The sequence below is a fragment of the Penicillium waksmanii genome (genome assembly GCF_028829765.1).
Source record: "Penicillium waksmanii strain IBT 27052 chromosome Unknown utg000004l:1.0-5674109.0:1.0-5678898.0, whole genome shotgun sequence".
In the NCBI taxonomy this organism is placed as follows: domain Eukaryota; kingdom Fungi; phylum Ascomycota; class Eurotiomycetes; order Eurotiales; family Aspergillaceae; genus Penicillium; species Penicillium waksmanii.
Window position 1 is genome coordinate 5,461,539 of NW_026643251.1, and position 26,301 is coordinate 5,487,839.

At 44.5% G+C, this 26,301-nt stretch overlaps 6 protein-coding genes across 6 annotated transcripts; 3 read left to right on the forward strand and 3 right to left on the reverse strand.

Moving 5' to 3' along the window:
* Positions 1-1,672: 1,672 nt before the first annotated feature.
* On the forward strand, positions 1,673-2,693 carry N7481_004882 (uncharacterized protein; the record flags this gene model as incomplete). Its single annotated transcript, XM_057264101.1, has 5 exons — positions 1,673-1,879; positions 1,932-2,035; positions 2,093-2,386; positions 2,437-2,566; positions 2,622-2,693. 5 exons carry the CDS (start codon positions 1,673-1,675, stop codon positions 2,691-2,693), a joined length of 807 nt encoding a protein of 268 aa, XP_057125762.1.
* Positions 2,694-5,888: 3,195 nt separating this feature from the next.
* On the forward strand, positions 5,889-7,120 carry N7481_004883 (putative oxidoreductase, short-chain dehydrogenase/reductase family; the record flags this gene model as incomplete). Its single annotated transcript, XM_057264102.1, has 6 exons — positions 5,889-5,967; positions 6,019-6,470; positions 6,516-6,642; positions 6,704-6,775; positions 6,826-6,924; positions 6,990-7,120. 6 exons carry the CDS (start codon positions 5,889-5,891, stop codon positions 7,118-7,120), a joined length of 960 nt encoding a protein of 319 aa, XP_057125763.1.
* A 3,284-nt stretch (positions 7,121-10,404) lies between these two features.
* On the reverse strand, positions 10,405-11,241 carry N7481_004884 (FAD synthase; the record flags this gene model as incomplete). The annotated part of the gene is made up of 2 exons (XM_057264103.1): positions 10,405-10,697; positions 10,728-11,241. The coding sequence occupies 2 exons, from the start codon at positions 11,239-11,241 to the stop codon at positions 10,405-10,407; spliced, it is 807 nt and encodes a 268-aa protein (XP_057125764.1).
* Positions 11,242-12,423: 1,182 nt separating this feature from the next.
* On the forward strand, positions 12,424-13,090 carry N7481_004885 (3,4-dihydroxy-2-butanone-4-phosphate synthase; the record flags this gene model as incomplete). The annotated part of the gene is made up of 2 exons (XM_057264104.1): positions 12,424-12,449; positions 12,577-13,090. 2 exons carry the CDS (start codon positions 12,424-12,426, stop codon positions 13,088-13,090), a joined length of 540 nt encoding a protein of 179 aa, XP_057125765.1.
* Positions 13,091-17,157: 4,067 nt separating this feature from the next.
* N7481_004886 (uncharacterized protein) lies at positions 17,158-17,455 on the reverse strand (the record flags this gene model as incomplete). The annotated part of the gene is made up of 2 exons (XM_057264105.1): positions 17,158-17,172; positions 17,252-17,455. 2 exons carry the CDS (start codon positions 17,453-17,455, stop codon positions 17,158-17,160), a joined length of 219 nt encoding a protein of 72 aa, XP_057125766.1.
* Positions 17,456-20,190: 2,735 nt separating this feature from the next.
* Positions 20,191-20,678, reverse strand: N7481_004887 (uncharacterized protein; the record flags this gene model as incomplete). Its single annotated transcript, XM_057264106.1, has 3 exons — positions 20,191-20,308; positions 20,362-20,404; positions 20,615-20,678. Coding segments are annotated over 3 exons (225 nt in total), but the record flags the coding sequence as incomplete, so codon positions are not given.
* Between the last annotated feature and the right edge of the window lie 5,623 nt (positions 20,679-26,301).

Genomic DNA, 26,301 nt, shown 5'->3' on the forward strand with positions numbered 1-26,301 from the left:
TGATGCCTTACGCGGATGGCTTCCGCTTAGGCATCTACGCCTACACCTGTATCTCTGTATCTGGCTTCCGTCTCAGCTTCCTCTTCTACTTTCTCTTCAAGCTATTGCTTTCGTCGAACCTCTACTACTTCGTTCCCTGATAACTACGTCTGATCTTGATCTGTGAGTATCTGAGCATCCTCACAAATAACACCTATATATATCATGCTCTACATCCTTTCGTTTTCTCCCTAACATACGTGGCTGTATACTACTATTTGGTAGTTGCGGCTCACCTTGATCAACCTCATCAACCTTATCAACGTCAACATCATGATCAATATCAACCAGATCTCCAGAAGTGTCAGCCTGCTCTTCTGTATCACTAATATCCTTAATTTCGACTTCATTAGGCTTCTCATTAAGGACGAACTGAGGGAGCGGTCGAGTGCCACTAGGACATTTCGGGAGAGGCTTATTTCATCTTTTACCTAATTCACCTTAATATGAGATTCGGAGTTATGGCTCCATATCACGCCATAGTTCGATATAGACCCCTGAGATCGCTCAGCCGATATTAACACCTACATTCAATCATCTGATTCTATTGGACATGTTCAGTACATGTTCAGTACTAGCCAGTACATCAATTCCTCATACTGACAGAGTCTTTGAGTAGTTCGCCCTTTGTGTTCTTGATACGTTCTTTATCATCGACGGGATTGGTCGTGCGCAGATCGCGAAGGCATGCTTGGTCCAGCGATTCGGATTATACTAAAGCCGTTCACTTTTCGCTACGCGTGTATTAGAGTTATACTTTTTACTGCGTGCCAAGCCTCCAGGTGTTTGATGACGAAATCTCGGTGCTCTGTCACTCCCTATGAGTGAATCTGGTCGACCAACGATAAGAGTTCCAACGCCTTGCGCTTTGTTACAACCCGGCTGCTCCAGACCCTTTGGAAACCCTTCGTTCACAATGAGTATATAGAAGCAAAATGACTTCGTTGCCCACGCTTACATAAACAGTCTCACTGAGTCCTTCATGTCCGGCATACTCGCTTTCCAGACGCAGCCGCTTGTAGCCCACCAAAATATGCCAATCGGGCATGTAGTATTGAGCTTCGTCAAGACGCAAATGCCGTGGTTGCTTCAACTACTTACAGAATCGAAACCAGCTTTTCCTGGAATGGGCTTTGAGTTAATATTGGTAGATCACTGCTAGCTTGAAGTTCAAGTCATTTTTTTTCGTTGACGTTTTGTGCTAGACTTTTGTGTCAATCCTTGTTTTGAAGGATGTCAAGACCCAATTTCTCCTCCCTACTGTTGACACCCTCCTATTTGTATAGTTGCGATCTTGTCAGTATTCGAAGAGCGTGGGTGCGAGCATTCTCGTGGACGTCTTGGGAGATTTTCTGGTAAACTTCTTTGTAGAGTAAACTTCTTTGTAGTCTGGTTTCTACGATGGTGTTTATCGAACTCCATAGATATGAATCGTTCATCTTCCCATTTCCATTTTCAGAAATAAGGGTAGACATGCCATTTCGGGAAAGAGTTGCGCCGACCTATCCAAAGTTGTCTGCCAACCCCACTAGCTTCCTTACCTTTGCCCCACCTTCCAATCAACACCCTGGATTTTATTTAAAGGAGTCTTGAAATACTGAGATTGCGAGTAACTAAAAATTTTTCTGGCAAAATGGCGGATACGTGGGTTGTCGTCGGCGCCTCTCGAGGTATTGGCCTTGAGTTCGTCCGTCAACTACTACAGAACAGTCACCACGTCATCGCAGGGATCCGCGACTTGTCGAAGGCCGATCAACTTTTCGAGTTAAGATCTCATCACACATCGCCAGAGCGCTGTATGATTGAAGAGTGCGACATTACAAATGAAGAGAGTATTCACGTGAGTCTGTTTGGAGGCAATCGGCTTACCGGTAAGGTACTAAGGATGATAGAAATTTGCAAATAAAGTCGGGGAAGCTGCCCGAAGTGGACTGAATGTCAAGAATATTGTACTCAATGCTGGCATTCTTAAATACCCCAACCGTGCAACTGAAATGTGAGTTTATGCCGAATCTCTACTTGGCTGGGTTCAAAGCACTGAATTTTCCCACAGCTCCTTTTCCGACTTTGCTCTTCATTTGCATACCAATACTATCGGTCCCATTATCTGTGCCCAGAAACTCGTGAATCTCAGCCCAGAATCACCACCTTCCAAGGTTGTCTTTGTTTCCTCGGACTCTGGCTCGACTACCATCTTCCGGGATGATGAAGATGGATTTGGGGCCTACAGCGCAAGTAAGGCCGCGCTGAATCAAATGCTTCGTCATATGGCGGCCGAATTAACGCGAAGGGGCGAGAAGTGGAGCAATACATGCATCCTAGCAATGCATCCAGGTGAAGTTCAAACGTACGCAAAACATTTACCAGGCGTTGATACGTTTATTGACGGTATTACAGAGATATGGCCAACATTGATCTCGGTTGGGAAGTGCAAGGGTCCATCCAGGCCGATGAAAGCGTTACAGGAATGCTCAAGGTCATCGAGCAGAAGAATGAGAGTGGCAGTTTCTGGTGCTGGGATGGAAGAGTAAGTTATCCACCCATTATCTATGCTTTCAAGCAACTACGAATATCTCTGACAGTTCATACTCAGCGACACCCCTGGTGATGAGAAGATAGTAACACAAATTCAGCTGATACATTATGTCGAATAAGGAAAGTCTATTACTTGCAAGAATACGACCATTGGCTCCATAACTAGCTTATTCGCCTCTCTGTGGGCGCTCTAGTTCAGTAAACCGAGTAAAGACCAAGAGGAAAGTCCTATGGGCAGGGCCGAGCGCAGCGGGACGTTTCCTACGTCTTTCTTCCTCTAGTGAATAGTTGCCCACTTCATTGCCTTAGGCTTACGAGACCTCTTCCCAAGATAATAATATCAGCTTTTGAACCCAACTTTCCTCTTTCAAGCCTGACCTTCACCTTAGAATTCCTTTCTGTTGGTACGGAACCTGATCCCTCCTACTTTCTATTATACTGACACCCGAGACACCACCTCTAGCTCGTCTATGCTCGATAGAGAACTACAATCATGGCAGGTATGTGCATCGATGCCAACACTTGACACCCCGCTGACTTGAAGGATTCTTAGATAATTGGCCCAACTGCTAGCCCTCCCACGAATCTAACTAATGTCCGTGTCTAGAGTGTCTTAGAAAGATTTCAAGCTCGGAAAATACTGAGTGATGCAGAGCATAAAAGCATTCCCGTGCTCTCTGCTGGCAATGTATGACAGATTGCGCCGAAAGCAGCCCCATACGTTGGTTCAATGCTACCAATATAACCCAGTGCTCTCCAAAAGCTGTTTCATAGGATTGTCTCGGTGGAGGTTCGTGATCGGTCACCCCGGGATGACGATTCGCTGCGGTTGACAATGCGCGCCGATCCTCATCTGTCGACAGCAGACCACATCAACCCAGGCGCATTGCTATTATTGTTGCTGATCTATCCCAAGGGGCCTGGAGCAGTCAGGCTCACTGCTTGGCGGTGCAGGACCCTTATGCTTGCATATAACCAGGAATATTACATAATATTCTGCCAGTCAAAAACTTCATGATATTCAACATTTGGTATACCACCCCCTATTTTCAATGATATCCTCCACTCTATGAGGCATTGTATCAGCTAATTTTTCTAGTATTGATAGATCAATCTGTGACCAGGCCTCTTGTGCAGTTTAAATCAAAAATTTAAGAGTTTCATCGGTATCAGGCGTAGCTTTAAGCTTTGGCTGTAGCTTATATATCTTTGCCTTCAATAATACCTAAAGGTTTTCAATTAGGTTTAGATCAGGGGAATAAGGAGCATTATCATACATAAAAATTACATCAGAAACTTCGTTCATTAAAGTTAGTAACACTCGTAAATAAGTCTCTAAAGTAACCTATCAATTAACTCCCCAGTAATCCTTAGTCTCAGGATATAAGAAAATAATTCTAGATCATCGTCCAGATTCTAAAAAATCCACCTATAACATTTGTTTAATCCCTCAACAGTGCGCGCTGCAATTGACGTCGGAAGTCTGGCATCTGCCGAGTGTGTGAGATTTTTCGAATGGCTCCTATAGTGGGATATTGAAATCACGTGGGGCGCTGCTGACAAAATAGACCTTTCGTAAAAAGTAGGTTACAAGTGCCTTTTAAATAGAGCGTAACGGGGGTGAGACTGTACGCGCGTGGAGATTGGTCGAGCGACTACATATTTGCGGTGGAAGACGCTGTTGCCCTTAGCCTACGCCAGCCATATCATTTCTCACATTTGGGATACAAGTCAAAGAAGCGGGGTGGTAAGAACCTTCAGCACAGGATCAATAGGTCTTCAACGGGCACAAATGTTGTCTAACTAGCTGTTTACACAAGTTGAACTGTTCTAATCCACAGTTCGCAGAACTTCGCGGTTGGGCTCGCAAGTCTGCGCCCGGCGATAGGTGCAACCCTGCTGTTACTTTCGGCGTATCCTGTTGGTAAAAAGAGCTCTCCGCGTGCACAGCGGGCTAGCTAAACTTGGGCCATTCTAGCAAGGAGTCAATCGAGCTATACTTTGATTGAGGATCCGTCCATTCCGTACCAGCATCAGAGAAATGAAGCGAGGAAAGAATAGCTACATGTCCAGAGTTGAGAACAGCCATCGAGACAGCTACGATGGCAAAGTCAACAAATACATGTTTGAGGCTGTGGGCAGTTAAATTGCCAGAGCCGGTCCATATCTTCGGACTTGCCAGCTAAGTTGAACCGTTTCACCTTTGCCAACAACGTTGACGAGGCAAATTATTTGTCAGGCCTAGACGACCCACCCTCCCCCGCTGGTGGGTCCGCCATCGATCTGCAGTTAGCTCCCGCTCGGTACATAACGCCGCAGATTTATATCACTGTAGTGTCAACACAACCTCCAACTAGTACACTCGGATTCGAAATTGAGGAGTTCTTGGGCTCCCATTCCTAAAATCCCACAGCGGTGGAGGTGTAGAGAATACACCCTGGATCGAAATCAGCTTCACCACTCCCACACACGGATCCTGTTGGAGCACCTGTATGTATTGTCCTGTCACCCTGATACGCACTACTCATGCATATGGTTAGACCTCTATCTATGATACTGGGTCGTGACCCACACAGTCTTTAGATAATACAACTACTTGACACATGCTACAACAGATTCTTTTCTTCGAAACCTACTATACCTAATGTGGTTACTCTACTCCTGATACTGTGTCTTGGCGGTATTTTGACAGTGGAAGACACGCGCGTCGCGCACCTCGACCCTGAAAGGAAGAGCTGGAGAACGGGGCTTGAAAAGGCTCGAAAAGAAGATCTATTTGCATGCAGTTCAATGTTGACCAATGAAAGGATGAAATCCAGATGACTAATCGCATAGTCCGCAGTGAGCAGTCTTTCCTTGAGCCTTACAGGTGCAATTCGCTATTCATGTACCTTCGAATCGGCGAACTTGATATTCAGATTGTAACACTAAATACAACGCGAGGCTCGAATGAATTGGAACTCAACTTCGTTCTTTTTATACAGTGAAAAGACATTATTTCCGATGATGCGGCTTGGTTTTTGACCTACAGCAGCTTTCTACCTTTCGTGTATAGTACTGTAGTTCTAGTCTAGATTTCATTTCTTCACGCATCTTATTACTTTCTATAATCTTGGATTATTTCTGATATATGAACTTCTATAAAAATATTATTCTAATCACAGGGTATTAGAATCACTAGCTTTCTATATACATTTTGTTAATGCCCTTTCGTCATCATGAGATCATGGTGACGAAAGAACCGAACTCATTCCAAACAAAATTTCACCCATCAACAGCAGCAATTCTACATCTCCTCAACTGAATGAAACAATATGAGCTATATCTTCAATGATCAAACCCACGGCGCGGAAATCACCCATCTGTTCCCGGATCGGGTGCAGGGAAAGACATGTATAAAGCCACACCCACACCCACGCATCGCCCATTAACTAACATTTACAGTCATTCTAGCAGGTCTAAAAAGAGGAGCCTTAGCCGCTGCAACAGCAGATGCCCTCGCGGCCGCCGGCGCAGGCGTAATAATCTGCACTGGCCACTGCCAAAAAGAACTTCAACCCGTTATCGACCACATCCACCGCAAATACAGGAACGTAAAGATGGTATTCATAACCGCGGACACTAGTAGTATCAGCTCATTTCAGGAAGCGGGTCATACTGTTAAGAGAATGGGTGTACCGATTAATGGATTTATAGGGTTTCCTTCTGTGATGGCTGTTGAGTGGGAAAAAACGAGGGATGGGTTTGAGTCGCATTTCCAACGGAATTATCTTTGTTATTTCCTATTTATTAAGTTGATTTCTGACTGTATGGCGCCTAGGTCAAGGGTCGTTCTTGTGACGTCTAGTGTGCGTACTGACGTACGCGCACCAACGTGGGTTGATATTGGGTTTTCAGTGAGTTATTGACTTTTTACCTGAGCTGATCGCTGACTTTAACAGAATGGAGAGGACTATCATTGTCTTGATGGGTACTCGCAAGCCTCGCTGGCGAATATCCTATTTGCCAAATCTCTCTCGAATATATACCGGGATCGGTCTATTGCCGCATTCTCGGCAAATCCTGGCAGTAAGTGTGACTTCAGATCCGATTGAGACCCGTCTTACCCTCTTATTGGCTTTCTACATAGATACCAAAACCAATATCCAGACCTATGTCACGAAGGATCAGATAAACACATGGCTGGAGCGGAAGAAAATAGGTTCGCGGATCTATATCTAGATCCTAGGACTAAGCTGAGTTGGTTTATAGCGGGGGAAGAGATTCCGATGTTTCTGCAGCAGGCGCCAAAGTCTCTTGCTCAGGGTAGTGCTATCGTGTTACGGGGATTACTCGACCCGGGCTTAGAAGGTGAGTGAAATTTAACTGATTAACATCCAAATGGCATCTCCATACGCTAATATAAGACTTCGCAGATCAGCCTGGAGCTTTCTTGAATGACTGCCAGGTGCATAATCTACCGCATCTCGATTTCCCGGCTGGTGAAGAAAGCGCCATGACGTTATGGAGGCGCAGCGAAGAATATCTCGAGGCTTTCTTGTGTTAATGGGGGTGGTTTGGGCCGTCTTAGGAAAGGAGCCTATTCAAAATCTAGCTTGGCCTCTTTGGGGTTCTTCATTATTCAACCCTATCATTCCTGAGATAAGGCTTTGGGGCAGTTGGAGCAACGAACTAATCACAGAAGTTATTTCCGCATTTTACCTGACCCCTCACCTCACGGTGATATACAGCCTACCTCAATTATATATAGCCCGAAAACCACGCCGATATCGATACGATGACCAGCAATTTGCTATTCCGGTACGTCGGATTGTGGATTGTTTTACCGAAGCTGTTCCCGATCAGCCTGGCCCCTCGCGAGATCTTTTGGCATATAGCACCGTCAAGGCACACGCTCGCTCTGGAGTTCCACAGACCCGCACCTATATACAAGATGCCTCTTTGTTATTCTTAGATTAATTGTATGCCGATGTCAGAGTCACTGACACAATTACTACCTTTCTTGCTTGGTGTTTCGTTTATTTTGTATTTTTGGGGAAGTCACCAATGGTTGATCCTATCAATACCAGAGAAAATAGGGGTGTAAATGCAGGCTAAGGGCTGGAAGAATTGGTATAATAGCTGTTGTTTATTAAAAAGGATAGCATACCTGGCTTAGATAGGTCTGCTCAGTATATAGATATATCAGATAAGTTATCTGTTCTTAGATAGAGTAATTCTTTAATACGCCAACTGATTCCCTATAAGACAGATAATTCAAAAAACATACCTGAGCCTATAGACTTAGATATTCTAGAGCCAGATCTAGACTAAGATATATTTAATCAGAGAAGTTCTTTGGATAGAGATCGCTCTACTCCCTGAGGTTTACAGAGTAAACCAGTACTGGGAACGGTTTCTTATTACTGCTCACCCGAAGCTGCTCTAGAACTTAGAGCTACTAGAAGAAAATATATCCAGATCTTATTAGGAACAGTCTTACTTAAATAGAGTCAGGGCAAAGAAGCAGTAGGAAAGGAACTTAACCCAGGCACTGTATCTATATATAGAATTACTGCTTAAATACCTATTAATCCTACAGTATAGCAATAATCTTCTACGGAGACAGTAATCTTACTCAAAGAAAGTAGTCTGTCTAGGTCCAAAGAGCTAGAGGCTTTTCTTAATAGCCTAAAGCGGGCTTAAGTAGAGCAAAAGGAGCTAGGAAAAAGGATAGAGAGTAACCGGCTAACAGAAGAGCTTAATCTGCTCTATTTTAACCAAACTTTATCTAGGGTGTTACTTTAATCAGGTTATACTCAGACTTTATTACTGCCAACTAACTAGTGTAATGGGGAATTCCGCTCTCAACACCGGTATCCTATAGTCAGGTGATTGGGGCCTTAGTAACAAGGCAGCAATATCGTTTCGGAAGAATAAGTAGCGTTCGTTCGATAGTATCAATAACAAGGTGCATGTTCCCCCTTATGAATTATTCTTTCTGCGGAGTCTACTGAGGCTGAGGTTGCGGTATCGGTGTATCGCATGTCCATGAAGACTCGAATGTCTTATTAGTCGCATTTCTATAGCGTCACGCACTGTCTACTACTCTCCTGCACTCTGCGAGTGTGGTGGTTTTGTCCTCTTGTGATCGACCCGTCTGCTTGACAGACTGCCAGCGAGCATTCCCATCGTACACTATCTGATTTGTATTAAGATTATCTAAACAAAGATTAACTAAGCCCTTTGGCAGCCGCTCTAGGCCTATATAGATACTAAAGCATTATCTATTATCTTATATTATAGCAGTAGATTATATGCTTCTTTACTTATATATAGTAGCCAATAGAGCCTTTATAACCTGCTTTTCCCTATTACTAGTTTAAATATTGTTAACAAAAGGTATAGTAAACCCTTTAGACTTTAGCTATATTATCTTAATCTTAGTCTTAATCTCCTAATCTGTATAAGAGTAATAATTATCGTATAAGCCCTGTCTCTGCTACCTCCCTCTCTCTATTTTTCTTTCAGCCACTTAAAAATATGTATGAACGTGTATGCTCTTTGTTAATGGATATTTATTCCTAATTTAATCTATGGCAGCAGCTCAAAAGCAGAGAGTTGGACTTCTGCTAAGCTCTTCCTACCCTCTTCGCTGTGCCTATACCTTCGTCAGTACTTTGTCTTACCTTCAACTGACCTCCCCGCCCAAATCACTCAGTCTGAGCTCGCCAATTGTTACAGGCTGAATAAAATCCCCTTAATTTCCGAATTTGTCAAAGTTCTATGGGTCCCTGATTCCATTTCGATGAAGTATGTCATAACAGGAGGGATCGAATCATTTTTTCCACTCTAGGCTTCGTGCCACTATCACCGTGTCACACATATGCATTATAGTTGACTAGCGAAATCAGTAGACGCAGCTCAACTATGATATCCAGCATGCCAACAGCAGCGCTACGGAAACAACCTCACAATATGTTCCAACAATGTGTGGACTTTCTAAGGCTGGAGTATTATCGCTATGAAGCCACATTTGGGCTGTATGTCATGACTCCCACGGAAAAGATCGTCGTCAATACCTTCGTTATCACCAGACTATTACTCCTCTGTTGGACAATATTACTTTATTTCCCGCCTTTTGCTGTACAGTACCGTAAGTTCGTTCGTATTGTGTGGGTTATAGGCCACGGGGGAGAGAGTGCGGATGCTGATGCAGGCTCTCCTGCAGTGGCCTTACTCAATTACGCCGGCTGGTAGCTGAAACTCACTGTATCCGTAGGTCCATGGAGCTTGAGACTAATGTTGCAACTTGGTTGGCGGAAGGCTGAATGACGACGACAAATTGTGCCGAATCTCACATCAGCTACCAGGGGCGGGCCAGCGAGACTCAGGAATGACATTTAAACCCTAAGCCTATGTCCGTCAGAAAGTTCAATTGTATCCGGTGACTACTATGGACTGTCGCCCGAGTCAACTTTTGAGTTTATTACGCAATCACCTATGATATGCGCAAACGTTTCAGATAATGCCTTGAAATCTTTGGCTTCGGTCGCTGTCCTGTCGGCTTTTGCCATTTGAGAGGTAGGAGTAAAACAAACTAGGACTGACCAGCATGTGCACTCTCCGGGCCACTTGCAGAGGTTCCATTTGTAAATTATGTCTGATTCCAACGGCTCAAATATACAAAACCTATATGCAGCTCTCCCATTCTAAACGAGACGATTTCGGCCGCGGGAGGTGGCCAGTCCTGCTCGCATATTCTCTCGTCGTGAACAAAGTTTGATTGACAGTTTCAATTTCCTGGCCACTCAATGGATTAATGATTAATCCATTATTTTTTCAGGAGGGTCATTCGCGGCCCTGTCTTTCATTTCTCTCATCCACGAGCTCGTAAGCAGGGTGGTATCGGCATTGCTCCGATTCCACCATGCTATCACTGCTATTCCTAGCTTTGGTCGAGCTAAATTGTTCCTTCAATAGCTTGGGGTTAGGTTGTGTATCCGATGTCCCTCCTAGGCTTGTATACCCCTCATTATAGAGACTGCAATATTCTAGGCCCAGGTGACGGATGAGTGCCCAGATCTCGGTGTAACTCCAGTCGATCACAGGATGAATACGAACGAAATCAGGCCATCCTTTGTCTGTCTTGTTGAAATGCGACAAATATTAACCATGGGGATCAGATCGGCGAGTTCCCACTAATATGGCCCGAATATCGGATTGGTCCGCTAAGTAATCTTCGAAAACATCCCGCAGTGTCATGTTTGAAGAACCAATATTGAATTTCGTGAGAGAAAGGCCGTAAGTCTTAGCAGACCTCATAACAAAATCTTCAACAGCTGGAAATGGATCGGCTGGGCGAACATATATAGCTGGAATGCTCATCATTTCTGTGCCGAATACTGCTGCCGGCATTTCATTCGTCCCAAGACTCATAATTACCCTTTCGTTCCGTTGTTGACTTTGGCGGCGACCAAGGTCGCCGAGAAACAGCACCAAAAGTACAAGGCAGTCCTTACCCCCGTTGTAAGAAATTGCAAGCTCCGAAATTTTGTACTTATGGAGAACTGCGGACACAACATCAAGGGAAAATGTTGTCTGTCGTTGCACGGAGCCGAGTAGTGAGTTAGAGGCATGTGGCTCGTCAAGGAATGACTGGATCTGTGCGTGTACCTGAAACGACATGATTCGAAGGGAAGAATGAGGATAACATAGATAATTCACGAATGTGAGCATTGCCGAACCTGGTCTGAAGCGAACAAGAAGCGTAAAATTGCCATCACGTGAGACTTGGATCACAGCAACTTAGCAACAGAAAGTGGAGTTACCACTAACACCGTCCTTAGAGGCGTAGGGTTCTCTTCCGGTCAATAGAACTTCCGATAAGAAGATCGCTAGCTTCATTCCCTTGATTCATGAATATTACATACATAGAGAGTCCTCCTCAGAATAGCGACCTGGTCGGGCTCAGTCGGAATTTGGTGTATCTACCCAATCCAATATTTTCATACCGAAATTCTTCATATTCCTCTCAATATGGTCTAGCGCCAGGTTATTTATCAATTACCGTCTACATTGGTACGGACACAGGGTGAAGAAAAGGTCGCAGATTGTTTGGAATGTGCTGTGGGTATTTAGCGGAAGTGTCTTTCACGGATGGAGATGATTGGATGAGTAGTATTGCCAGATACAGCTAACAGCTCGATGCAGCGGACGTCTCCAGCATAACTGGCTTACCTTCGCAATTACTAACCGATGGTGGACCAAAAATGTCACGCGGAAGCGACCGGGGCTGTCTTGCCGGACGTATCGACGTATCGGGTTGTCCAATTCCGGAGAGACATAACACACCAATGTCAGTAGGCCCAAAGTGGATATTTCTTGTCTTGGACTGTTAGGCAAGAATCGGAATAATAATATATTCACCGACACGGTGGCTGAGAATCTCAAATTTCAAGGTGTGGAGTATCCCAAAATGTATTTGAAGTCTCCAAGCTTTTATCTTTGTCTTTGCTTTTGAAACGCCTGAATTTCGCATTGCGCTAACACTTATTATCTCGGGAGAAAAGAAGTTTTGTGGCAAACAAGAGCTGGTAATACCTGGGACAACATGTCTACACCCTTTTCCGAATATCAATTTGATTCAATTCCCGACACAATCGCCGCTATTAGTGAGTTTCCACTTTTGCCAAATAGGGTTTCCTATGCGCGTTTTCTCTGAAAGGCGCAGAAGCTTTGAGGTCAACCCCCATAAAGCTTATATGTGTCCATTTAGAGAATGGAGAATTCATCATTGTCCTGGATGACCAGGACTGAGAGAATGAAGCTGACCTGATCATCGCCGCGGAGTCGATCACGCCTGCTCAAATGGCCTTCCTAGTCCGATTCACCAGGTGAGAGAGGACCCTGAGGCCATACACTACTCCACCTCACCCAAAGAGAAGATCGTGTTGGGCTAGGTGCGATTGCTGCTTTCTAATTGTTGGTTATGTATTGATTACGTCTCATAATTGTAATCAGTGGTTTGATATGTGCTCCCATTACCCCGAGGCTTGCGTCACGCCTCGCCCTCCCTCAAATGGTCATCCGAAATGCCGACCCAAAGGGGACAGCTTATACAATTGCGATCGACTCAAGCGCCGACTCTATCACAACAGGTATTTCCGCCGAAGACCGTGCTCTGACATGCCGCACCCTAGCCTCTCCAAACGCCCGTGTGGACTCCTTCAGACGGCCAGGGCACATTATTCCGCTCGCAGCTCGATCCGGTGGCGTGCGCCAGCGTAAGGGCCACACCGAAGCTGCGGTGGATTTATGCCGACTTGCTGGAAAAGCTCCCGTCGGCGTTATAGCAGAGCTGGTTGAAGACGGAGAGATTGTTGAGGGGGTGCCGGAGGTAGGTGGAAATAATGGAATGATGCGTCGCGATGGGTGCTTGAGATTTGGGAAAAGATGGGGGATTAGGGTATGCACAATTGAGGACCTGGTGATATACTTGGATAGAGCAGAAGGGATTATAAATACAAGAAAATAAGCATCTGTCTATGGGATGCTATGGAATGTACAGCATTCAATATGGAGAACTCAAGCCACGGACAAAATAAGTACTGTACAATCGAAGCCGAATGTCGAAGTAGGGCACGACACGAGAGAGCGAGGTGACGATGAAAGAAAGCCCGAATGAATTCTTTCTTATTTCCCCGGAACAAAGTGCACAAGTGGTGATCAGTGATGGCCACATTTTAGGTACTGAATCACGCTTTTCGCAGCCGACCTCCTATGTGCTGGAGCCCTGGGAGAATGAGCTACAACAAAAAACTCACTAGCTGCCTGTAGCCGCGACGTTGCAGCTGCTAAATCCCGCAAAAGTGTACGCGAATAAATTAGAGCGTGAAGCAATCGTCAGTTCTTCAGGTCCAAGGCTTACACTTTTCTCGGCCCGGAGTGCGTCTGTTTGTACAGTATCGAAAAAAAGCTTCTTAACCAAAACTTTCAAAGAGAAAGGCCCTTGATCATGTACAAAGACGGCAGTGAGATGGAAGGAAAGGTGGGAGCCGCTGTAGCGATTATTCTTGAAGATCATTTTGCCAATAGCCAGATAGGTGATGGCAATAATTATATATTGTACTGTATGCCGTGGCCCACAAGTGTGGTCGAATTCTTGGTCAGAACAACTCTCATGAGCCAGCTTCAAACACTTGACCCGAGCTTTTTAGGAGCAGAAATGGGGGATGAGAGAGGATGGCCCCTTGAAACCGCCTGCTAGAATTGCAGTAATAGGTCCGTGTAGGTACTCACTTGATCCATAAAAACGCGCAAGCAGTAGCCGGCAGTTGGAATGGTTGTGCTGATAAAGGTGCAGGAGTGAGTGATGTTGGGGTGAATAGAGTCCAAGCGAGGGCGGCGAAGAAGGACGACGGCCATCGCGATACATTTCAATCCTTTGCTCGCTGATGCATAAAGTATATTTCTTTTGTTCTTTTACATTCTATTCTTGAGATGACCAGCCAGAGGCTTGGGTGTCGAGCCTCCCTAGATCACCATGTGAGCAGGCGACAACTTTCCCGACAGCACTCGCGCATAGCAGCATATATATGCAGCAAACTGCATCGAGCAAGTAAGTCCATCATCATCAGCGGGTAAAAACGTGCATTAATAATCGATAGATTTTTAAGATGGCTGCTGTTCAATTTGCCCGGCGAGGTTTAAGTATCTCCACACACGGAATTCGGCTGCTCAAATAAAGCCGCGACAGCATTTAGAAAATGCTTGGGGTCTTTAGTATGAGGCGAAGAAGGCGGCTTCATTTACAGTACCACAATACACTCATAAATTCCATCTCATAGATGGCTAGCTTTTTATGCTGTTTATTAGAAGGTTAGTGAGAGCGCGCTCTTTGGGAATGAAGACTGCTGGCACTCTCCCTGCTACATTGGACAGTCTTCTGATCTTTCTAATGATCCTCGCTGGTATCGGTTGCTGCCTGTTGCGTATAGACTATTTGAGAGACAATCTAACACAAACAGATTGGCATTTGTCAAATGAAAGAATGTAAGCAGAAAGGAGCCTCAGCATCCAGGCGACTACGCCGCTGAGATCCTTAACTCAAAATAAAGAATACTTACGGTCAGTCAAGAAGTTTTTTTCACATCAGCGCAAAAAGATTGCCGCCGTTATCTTAGTATACACAGCAACGGTTGGCTATTTAGTGTTACCTAGTGTGGCTACAAGTGCCATTTTCATCATTTCATCATTAATTTTTTTGATAAAGAAAGCAAGTGAACGGCCTCGGAAAACATTGTTGGAAAGCTGAGCTGAGGTTTTCTGGACCAGGTAAATGATTCATCTGCTGAGCGTTTGCGCCCATAAGTTGGCCTAGCAACCAATTGAATTTGACTTTGAGACGCAATGTGGAGAGTGGAATACCAAGCATGTATTAGAGCGCACTGCTTATGGAGACTGATGGACGGTTTCAGACTGCTGAGCATGAATCATGTGGCAGGGGCTGGGATGGGAACCCGGAGTCTGAAACTGAAGGGAGGGTCGTTCCTACGGTATCCCAAACAGGCAATAGCATTCAACCAATCAGATATCTGAATAAATGTATGAATCCCCCCCTAACCATGGCGAAAGATCTGCTGTTGGGAGTAGCACAGACGTAGTTACCTCTTTCATTCCATATTATTTGTCCACATTTGCATCACCTCGTGCAGAGAACTGCGACAAATCATTGAACCGACGATCATGTCCCAGCCGGTTGGGTAATCACTGTGTGGTGGCTCTGGTGGATCGAAATTTAAACGTGTTCAGAACGTTAATTGTAGCGCTACGGAGCTATTGATAGAGCTTAATAGCAGTCTGAAAGCCTAAGTAAAACTAGACAGGGTGCGGGAACTCCTTAAAAACGTTTGAGCCTTTACCAACGACCTTTTATTGCTCCTTCTGTATAACTGGTAGCAGGAGCTCTAGTCTCTCTATAACGATCTCTCTAAGGAGATTTATAATACTGTAAAAGTAGCTATAGAGCCTCTATCTTATATAGGCACTGTCTTCTAGGCTTAGGCGGCTGTATATATACTAGTGCCAGCTTATCAGCTGTTGCTTTCCCTATTATTGAATACTATATCCGCTGTACTGATTACGGTATATAGTTGGGATATAATTATCTGCCTTAATAACTATGACTAGGTAGACTGATATTATATTAAGCTATCTGAGGAGATAAAGGATTATACTAATAAGGTATATATAGAGTATATAAAAGATATCAAGACTACTACCTTAGCTATAGTAATAGTAGCTGAAAATTTCTGCTATTAGGGGAAGTATACTACTATTACTAAGATTAACTAGTTATAGGTACTAAAGGAGAGAGCTAAGCTCGTATTAGTTATTCTTAAATTTAGTAAGCTATAGTCAGTAAACAAGGCTATTAAAGAGGGTATACTTTAGGATTTGAACTAGTACTAGGCTCTTCTGTATGGTAGAAGTCTCTAGGTACAGTAATACTTTAACTGTTAATAATATAGATATATAGGAACCTTCTGTACTAACAAAACAATATATATAAACTGTGCTAGGGAGTATTAGTCTTAAGATTATACTATCTGTATATATAAAGGAAAAGAGAGAAAGTATGCTAATTATAAGGGTGTATATCTAGTATAGAGTAAGGACTATAAGGTAAGGATTACTATAGTGGAAAAAGTGATAGTAATAGCGAAGCAGTACAGGAGATTCTATCTAGTACTGGCCGAGTTTAGCTATTATAATCTCTCTGTATCCCCCTCCCTGCTATCCTTAGGCTCTATAGGGACACTATAGGCATTATTAATAGAGGAATCAGATAAAATAGATAGCACTATTGTATTAGCTGTATACTTTAGTAACGGGGAGTAATATCCCAGTATAAACCAGACTACTAGCAGAACTTAGGGGATAAGCCAGTAAGGAAAACAGTAGTAAAAGCGCTATCTAACTTTACCACGAGGATCCGCAGGCTACTGATGGCTGAGATGACATACACTGAAAACAATCACGTAGAGGTTCCCAGGAACACAGCTTATATTAGGAAATTACTGGTAGACTTGTGATAGTTGCTCTTTCCGCTTGGCCGCCGAGCGCTAACTAATTATGTGTGTATGCGATAGCGTGGAGATACATGCTACAGTGCAGTTTGGCCTTGTCCTTCACAAGCCCAACATCAAAACAGGGTCCTCCCTTCTCTTGCTTGCTTTTATTGGCTCACCTTTTCTTGCAGTATTGTCTATTTCCAGCGAAATAAACCAAAGAAATTTCCACATTCGATTTATCAAGCAAACTATATGCTGCCCTCGTTGAGACGAGTGTCTGTCCCAAGGGCTGCTACTGTACTACATGGTTACCATACACCGCTCTTTTTCTGAGAACATTACAACTTTTATTAAAAGAAAGGAAAGCATTTGAAGGAGCTGAAAAACACTGCCCTTTGCTGTAAAATCTTTTCATCTCGTCAACATCATGCCAAATGAGCCCCGGAAATTCTGAAATACAGAATCCTGATATCCATTTACTGCGAAGGCAGTACATCAACTATTCGTAATAGACCAAGTGACGTCCCTTTTACCACATGGATTTCTGGATATTTGTGGATCATCGTTAATTTAGAGAGCAAAGCCAATTCTTTAGCTGTAGGCACTGACCATTGTCGAAATACCTTCGAGTCGTCCTGGCCGGCATATCTGCCAGGAGGAAAGTTGTATTCGTCGTCCAAATGCTCCTTAGCTGCCATAAGAGGTCCCCATTTACGCTTAATGGCTTTGAGATGTTGCTTGAAACCCGATAATACCGTGGTAGGATGTCGGGATTCTGTAGAGGACAGAGCAAGGCTATGAGTATGAACAGATATTGTTTTATTCATTTTTGCGGAAACATTCGTGGGAAATGAGATGAAGGGATATATCTGACAAAGTAGCTTTGAAACTGTTCAGGTCCCTGAATCTGAATGAGAAGTCTAACAATTTATAGTTTTCAGAATTGACAAGTTGTGGCCACATGGTACAGCCGCTCCAACCACTGTTGGCCGAGCTTCAGCCGAAATATCTGCGTCTTTTCTATTCTCAAAATACAACATACCTAGCACCTCCCTACAAATTAGCTGTCGAGTGTCATGGTCAGGGTGGGTGAATAATGGATTCGGAAAGCCCACTTAGGCTTCAGAAAAGGCAATTCGGCGGTGTGACATGGTTTGAAGCAGGGGAGGGATGATTAGAATTCTAGTATTACCAGATCAGGAAATTTTGCATGTGGACGATCCAGGAGCGGCATTTACCGAGCTATCACCGAGGCTTTACCCCAAAGTCGCCTTGGACCCGCGCATGCGCATGATAGAGTGACTTTGGCTATGACTCAATGGTATCGTTTATATAACCATGCGGAGATCACTTTCCCCTCGTGAGGAGACGATGATTTCCGTATAAACCTTTTTTGAGTCGCCCTTTGTTTGTGATACATACGGAGTTTCTTGCAATTCGTAGCCAAGAAGGTCTATGTGGGCCTTTAAATAGTATGTAGGATATAAAGCAGGCGAGGCGAATACTTGAGTGATTCCGCTTGGCTGAATCTCAGCACTTTGACTTATAATCTTTTTTCTGGCATCATCTGGAATCTATGACGCCGCACGAATATACTAACATCTATTGCTGATTTTATGAGCATCAGAAATTGGCCAATTGAGGTTGGCTTCAAACCATGACGACCTCTCTCTTTTTAAGGGGGGCCGGGCGGCAGCCTCCATGGGTAGGTAGTCTTGAACAATGTAGATCACGCCTCATGGGTTAGATGGCTCGGAATTGGAGGCTGATAATAGTTTCCATGGTTCCTAAATATGCGACCATACCTTGGACGAACGACGAAGACTCTCGTGATTCATACTATTAGATTGGTGTTCACATAACGAGATCGTGAACCGCACAGTCCAGTAACCATAGAATACAACCATATTACAACGCCATTCGAGCCTTAAAACCCCTATAAGACACTAACCCATTTGAGGATTTATTTCGCCACGAAAAACGTCTGTATTAAAATTTGTACCAAATTCTTTGATATATACGTACCTCTCGAAAATCGTCTACTTGAAGACTTGAACTAAGTTTATACCGCACTCCGCCATTGAATGACTGATTTCTGGCCAGGAAGAGGCATCGCGGTATGAAAATAGATTACATAGCCAGCAATTTCATTCGTCACGCTGTGACCGCGGAGATAATCTCACTTAACCATCGGTGCGAATTCTTCATTCCGTATTCCCAATAACCCACATGTTTTGGCTGGAATTATTCACACATTTGTCTCTTTATACACACTGATGTCGCTATAATGATGCCGCTAGTACAAAAGCAGGTACTACAACTCCCTGCCTAGCCATATGCAACGAACTCCTCAATGGACTCCATGCAACGACAGACTACGATTTCCTAAAATGCTGTCTTTACTGCCCTGTGGAAGTACAGCATTTCGGAGCTTACCATACTTCTGGTCCTTTTTAACGGGGCTTGACCGTTATTTGACCAGCATACGGCAGGTGTTCAGGGAATATAGGAAGGCAAATCACACCAAAAGTCGGAATTACAGTACGATCTGGTTATTCGTGACATTCCGGTCGTAGATATCCGTGCCGTCGATTCGCTATCAGCCTTTGATAATTCAGTCATGCGCTCTGCTGGAATCCACAGAGTTAACATTAAAGACCATTAGTTCCTCAGATATGGCCATGCAAGATGCGTATGATAAATACTGCTCGCAAAAATCAAGATTTCGGGGCATGTTAGTTGGTACTCGTCGATCTGGTGCTCATAGTGGAAAATGAACCAAGAAGAAGGAGATTTTATTTGATCAATTTCTGAGTTTTCTGTCTTTCATTATGATCGTGAATATTGCATTTTCTATGGCAAGGGATATACAAGCCTGGGAGAGACCCTAGACCCCCGGCCGAACCCAAAGTTAACTACGTAACGCTTTCTATCCAATGGAACTGGCTGTGGGTGATAGCCCGGAATGATGGTCGTCATACACTCAAGCCTGGATAGCTTTGTCAGTACGTCACCTAAGTCTGCACCAGTTTTACGAATAAGATGAAGAACGAAGTTTTTCGCAGAAATTCCAAGTTCATAAGCGTCAGTCAATTTAAGGAGAAGAAATTGACAACTATTAGTCTGGTTTCTTAAGCGAAACGGCCATTCGCACAAAATGCCCTTTAAGACACGAAGATCCACCACTTCATTCTTGTCAGGAGTCGGCAGCCGATGCTCAATTAACTTAATTTCCTCTTCAAAGTCACCTTGAAGATTGTTATAGGTGTTCTGAGGGTCATTGATGGGAAGAATATGTCTCAGATCTGATTTTCCCCTGTGGCTTCCGGGGTGGCGCCTTGGTAGCCAACCTCCGGATTGGCGGCATGCATCTCACCGCTGGTCCCCTTAGAGTTGAGGTTTCTCTTTTCATGTAGCTCTGAGCAATTTGGATGCTTTTTTTTCGTCGATCCAGAGCGACAAGGCTTCAAGAAATAGTGCAAACAATATGAAGATGCTACAGTCATGTGAGCTGATGATAATGATGATAGTAGGGAAATGAGGGCCTTTGATTATACAATACCAGAAAGATAAAGGCTTCATTTGCCCATTTGTTGGAACATGTGACCCCAGGGGGTGCATTGGCATTGCAGTTGTTTTGGTTATAGTCCACCGCGGAAAATATATATGCAGCGAGCCAACTGGGAAAAATCAGTAGCTGGTTTTGGAATCTTTGTAGTTCAAATAGCCTCACAGATATGGAAGAATCACATCAATGAAAACCACAAAGTCCTTGACTGGTGTGGTCTAGAAAGGTGATACAAAGGCAGGCAAGAAGACAACCACGGAAAGAGCAGCCTATTTCCATCAGTATCAAATAAACCTCCTCAGACTTAATGTATACTCACTATGATTTCCACATAAACGATGGTCAGTCCTTTAGGCCCAACGTTGATGAATGAGGACGTTATGCCGAGAACTATCACGCTACTCAGCCACTGAATTACCCTGTTGCAAAGGGAAAAGAAATGTCACTTGGCCGTCGGTCAGATAGGGGATTTTGGAAGTCATTGCGTCTGATTGGTATGTCAACTTCGACAGATGTAGGAAAGCCCACAATGTTTTGAATGATCAAAATACTCCTTGAAAGTATGACCATGCTTATATAGTTAATGAAAAGAAAAAGACTCCAGGGTGTATAGCTCATCTAATCTTACAAGTTAGAGTACTTCATGATGTCAAAACTCCCTGGCTCTTATCTGGTTTGAGTAATTAAGCCCGGATGTCATCGGCGCCTGCTACCCTGAACAACGATCTGAATTGGCAGTATTGTTATGAACAACCCGCGGAAACACACTTTTTGATTCACCTCACGGAAACTGAAGGGGGAAAAGTTGGAAAAGGAAAAGTTTTGGTACTTTACATGGCTGGCTGTCCGTGTCCGGTTTTGTTAGAGAGTTGGAAAGCACTGAAACCTTGTCGAGAAGCATAACCACAAGTCAATTACAAGTGGACCTCGCGTTATAATTGGCCTCAAAGTTTTAAGTGGTGGATTCACAAGATGATTGGCGCATAAAGGACGAGAAAGCCTCCCGAAATTCGACGAGAAGTAGTCATGCCGTGAATTTTCCAGCAATCCGGCTTATCCAAATTTTACAAGCCCTTTGTAATCTGTCTTGCATTGGAGAACACCTAAATAGGAAATTTACATCAAATGGAATTTATTCCGAATCCACTGCGCAAAGCCGTGCAAATATCTAACCGAATGGCGATAGTGTCTCTGGCTGTGACCCGTATTCCCGACGATGGGTAATTGTGATTTATGCAGATAATGGAATGTATGACGGCAAATCGGACAGCTGGCGTCCTTTGAAGCCATCCACTCGTCAATACAAGGCTTGTGGAATATGTGATTGCACGGAATCTGACGAAAGGTAGATTCGGGCTCCATATCTTCAAAGCAAAGATCACAAACGCTGGGTAAAAACGAACCGACTGATAATATCTCAACATGGAACAAATTGTGGGAAGTATCAAGACAGACATACAGGTAAATTTCTCCTCGCACTTGGTATAGCACGGCATAGCTGCTGTCTCGATATCTTCGAGACTGAGCGGAACCTGCCTATCTGCTGAAGATCTGCGAGTAAATGATGAAAATCTTTCTCTCTGCATCATTGACTAATGCAACAAGCATAAGGGCTCTAAAAAATATCAAAGTTTGGATCTGAGGGTAGAGGCTCAAACCATCAATTTGTATTATTTCCCAACATATTCTTTTTCAAATCATTAATAAGTGGCGGAAACTCTAACTTGAATAGAGTTCTACCGTAGAGCTTTGATAGAATCTGATAGGCGCAATGGTATTACTCAAAGAAGGTCCCCGTTGGGCGGCGCCTTTTGGTCCTATCAATCGGGAAAGTTAGACTGCACCGACCCACTCCAAAACAGTTGGAACGTCATCGGTTTTCATTCAAAGACTGTCGAAAACACCCACCAGCAAGCGTTTCTAATTTGAGTATATTCAATTATTTGTGGATTCCATACCGAAGTACGGATCGATAATTGTAGTATTCTAATCATGTGAAAACCTCCGCGGTCGCGGTAAGACCGATCGTGAGGCCTCTTCATTCACCGATTTCGTCGTTCTGCATCGTGGGTTACGGTTTTTTGCTAGCCCTGAGCTAGAGATCAGATAAGCTGCAATTCTTTTTTTCTTTTAAAAAAAACGGTCTAGGTCGTACAGTAGTAGTAGATATTGAGCAGATGGTGATAGGCTGCAGTTTATAATTTGATTGATACTAATCCACACGTGCAAGTCATGGCCATTTACAAATAGATTCCCATATTGAATAACTGATGCCCAAATCTCTCAAACCGACTTGGGTCAGCTTATTTGCAGAAATCAGAATGATCGCGTTTGATGGTATCGGCGCCCTTTTCGGCAACCATGTACACGGAATTCTGAATCCGACAGTCAGGGATGACAGGGATACAAGATGCGTCAATCATGCGGAGATTCTTTATGCCCTGAACCTTGAGGCCGGGATCAACCACCCCGTGTTGGATATTCTTGGACAAACGGGCGGTGCCACAAGGATGGAAAGATGTTTGGGAGCGATCAAGGACAGTTCTCTTCATGAGCTTGTCATCGTGCAGCGGCATTGGCCATGGATACTCGTCTTCAATGATGCCTTTAAAGCCCTCTCCATTCTTGAGGAAATCATATGCGTAGCGGATACCCTCGCCAATAGCAATAATGCCGAGATCGTTATTGAAGTAGTTCAAGTTGATGTTGGCTTGCTGCAGAGGATCACTGCTGTGGAGTGTCACAGTACCGCCTTCCGATACAGGACGGACAAGATCGACCATGACAGTCATATAGTTGCCCTTACTGGGAGTAGGATAGTGCCACTGGAAAGCACTGCCAAACAAACAGACAAAATCGAGCTCAAAATGAGGCTGGCCGTAGGGGCAAAAATGATCTTTGTTGTCGTTGGAGGCTTTGGCCTGACGGTACAAAGGATCTTTTTCAAGGTAGTCGTCAATGCGAGGAAATCCGACCATCTCCAGGGATCCCGAGCCCAGAGGCCCACAGTGATTATTCTCGTATGTTTTGATAGCATGATCAGTGTGAGTCGTTCCTTTCCGCAAAACATAATCGTCCATGCCATATTCGTCTTTGAGACGCAGAACGTAAGGAACACTAGGGTGATCAAGAAGATGCTGCCCCATGTGAGGACTATCGACAACAACTGGGATATTGTGTTTTTGAAGCTCTGCAGAGGGCCCAATGCCACTCAAAATCAGCAACTTAGGAATCTCAAAAATACCTTCAGATACAATAACCTCGCGGGTGGCAAAAGGATTGAGCTCTTGACCGGAGTCGAGGATAACAGTCACACCATTACAAGTTTTATCGGCAGCGTCAATAATGAGACTCTTCGAATGAGCCCGAGGGAGAATTGTCAAATTAGACTTATCAGCAACACAGAGAAAACTACGGGATCGGCGACCCTTGTAAATAGTGTTGACGCTGTGAGTAAGGCCAGACATAGTGCCATCAAAGATGTTTTCGGCGACTGGGTGACCAGTGGATTTCCACGCCTTTGTGAAAACGTCTCTGAAAGGCTGCATCTCAGGGGTGAGCTCCGAGTGAGCGATTGGGATCGGACCACCCCCGCCAATCTTCTTCATGTCTGGGGAGAATGCGTTATGATCGTCGTGGTATGTAACGCTCTTCCGCAGATAGCGTAGGTGTGGCTCCTAAGTCCATTCCTTACCCCCGTACTCCTCCCACATGTCATAAGTGCCCTTGGACCCAGTTGCCCAAGTGAAGTAGTTTAAGGATGAACTACCGACAAGCACCTTACCACGTGTATTGGGTTTTTCGAAGTGCTCGTAATCATCGCGCTTGACCACGGTGGTTTTGAACGACCAGTTACACTCGCTATCACGAAGTTGAATAGCATTTGAAGGGACTCTGATAGGCTCTAGATCCTTTGCGTTCTCAACACCTGCCTCAATGACGAGGATCTGAGCTGTGGGGTTCTCGGCGAGGCGACCTGCAACGACGTTGCCGGCTGTGCTCCCACCGACGACAATGAAGTCGAATCTGGCATTGTTCTGGATAGTCATATTGGAGGAGAAAAAATCCAACAAGGATTAAGAAATTGAAATGATTTGTATCGAACGAAAATTTGTACTGAGAAGAGGCGGGGACAGCGACTTCCATACGTCTTTCATAAGGCCGTGTCTAATTCTGGGATAAGGAGACCGGTTTACGAGCAATAGTTAATAAATGCATCCTCTCCCTGTCTCCTCATGTAATGAGGTCATAGAGTCTGTATATTTAACGTTTATGCGGTTCTATTGCTTTGCTTAATTGGAACGCAAAGAAAACCTATTAGATATTTATGGGATCATCCCACTATGTACGTCAATTTTATAGCCAGCGGCGTGAATGTAATCAAACCAAACAACAAACGTCCGACCGACTCGTGACGCGATTGACACAGGGGTGGTACAATGAATTTCCGCCACAACAATGAAAACAAACTGACTTTCAACGTAGCATGCGCATCGTTATGAGTATTGTGGGGTTACTGATAAGTTTTAGATACTTTTTTACTTTATGCTCCTCACATGACAACATGGCTCATTACTGAATGAAGCAAGTTTGATTGGCTGTCATCTGGTATCAGTTTGTTCTTATCGTTGAAAAGGGCTTTGCTTGATGTTTAAATTATCTATGCTTTAGGTGAAACGAAAAGTCTTTTTTCGTAATAAGAACTGTAAAATTTCAAATAGATTTATATTCAAAACCCAAAAACCCAGAAAGAGATGGCGATTTAAAAAACAAATTCGAAGCCGCGAGGCTCTTATGGGGCTGTGCCAGTGAATCGAACAATGGGGTTGCTCTGTGAAGGATATTCAATGACTTTCAGCCCGAGGCCATGGACCCTAGTCATAGCTTGCTGGAGACAAAGTAAGGGATATTCTTTGCCTCATAGAGATCCCTGTGGTCTGATTTGATGATGTCCGCGCCCTAGAAGATGAATTAGTTTCCTCGCATGATTGAGCAAAATTGATTTGATCACTCACCTTCTCGCCAATCATATATACGGAGTTCTGGATACGGCAGTCTGGAATCACCGGGATAACACAAGCATCCATAATGCGGAGATTGCGCACCCCATGTACTCGGAGCTTGGAGTCGACGACACCTTGATGGATGCTCTTGGACAGTCGCGCCGTACCACAGGGGTCTGTAAATTATGTTAGTGCTGTTGGCAGTCTTGATGCGGGTCGGTCTTACGGAATCCGGTCTGGCTTCGGTCCAAAACAGCCTTGTTCATATCATCGTCGGAATGGAGAGGCATCTTCCAAGGGTATTCCCCAACAACGATGTCCTTGAACCCAGCACCGTTGGTCAGAACATCGTATGTCCAGCGAACACCCTCGCGCATGGCCAGAATATCCAAATCGTTGGCAAAGAAGTTGAGATTGATGTTGGGCTGTACCAGGGCATTAGAACTGTTCAAGGTAACTTCACCCTCAGACAGGGGCCGGAGCAGATCGACAATGACAGTCATGTAACTACCCTTCTCGGGCAAGGGGAAGTGCCACTGGAAAGCAGTACTGAAGAGGCCGACAAAGTCAAGCTCGAAGTGCGGTTGACCCGCAGGTCCAAAGGGATCCAGTCCACCATTCGCAGCCTTAGCCTCACGGTAGGCTGGATACTTCTCCAGTCGTTCATCAATGCGAGGGAATCCCACCAGCTCCAAAAAGCCGGAGCTGGCAGGACCAGTCTTGTCACGCTGGTAGGTTGCCAGGGCTTTGTCATTTAGAGGGCCGGGGCGGAGAATGTGATCATCCAGGCTATATCCATCCTTGATCTGAAGCACGAAAGGCACGATGGGGTGGTCTAGGAGGTGCTGGCCGACGTGAGGCGAGTCAACGATTGGATTGATCCCATGCTTAGCTAGTTCCGTGGCAGGCCCGACACCGCTCAACATCAGAAGCTTAGGCGTCTCAAATACGCCTTGAGACACAATTACTTCCCGGCTAGCATAAACACTGATCTCAGTGTTGGAAGTTTCGCTGACCACAGTGACGCCGGAGCAAATTCGGGTGGCCGGGTCGATAATCAACTGCTTAGACTGAACCCCAAAAAGGATCGTCACATTGGGCT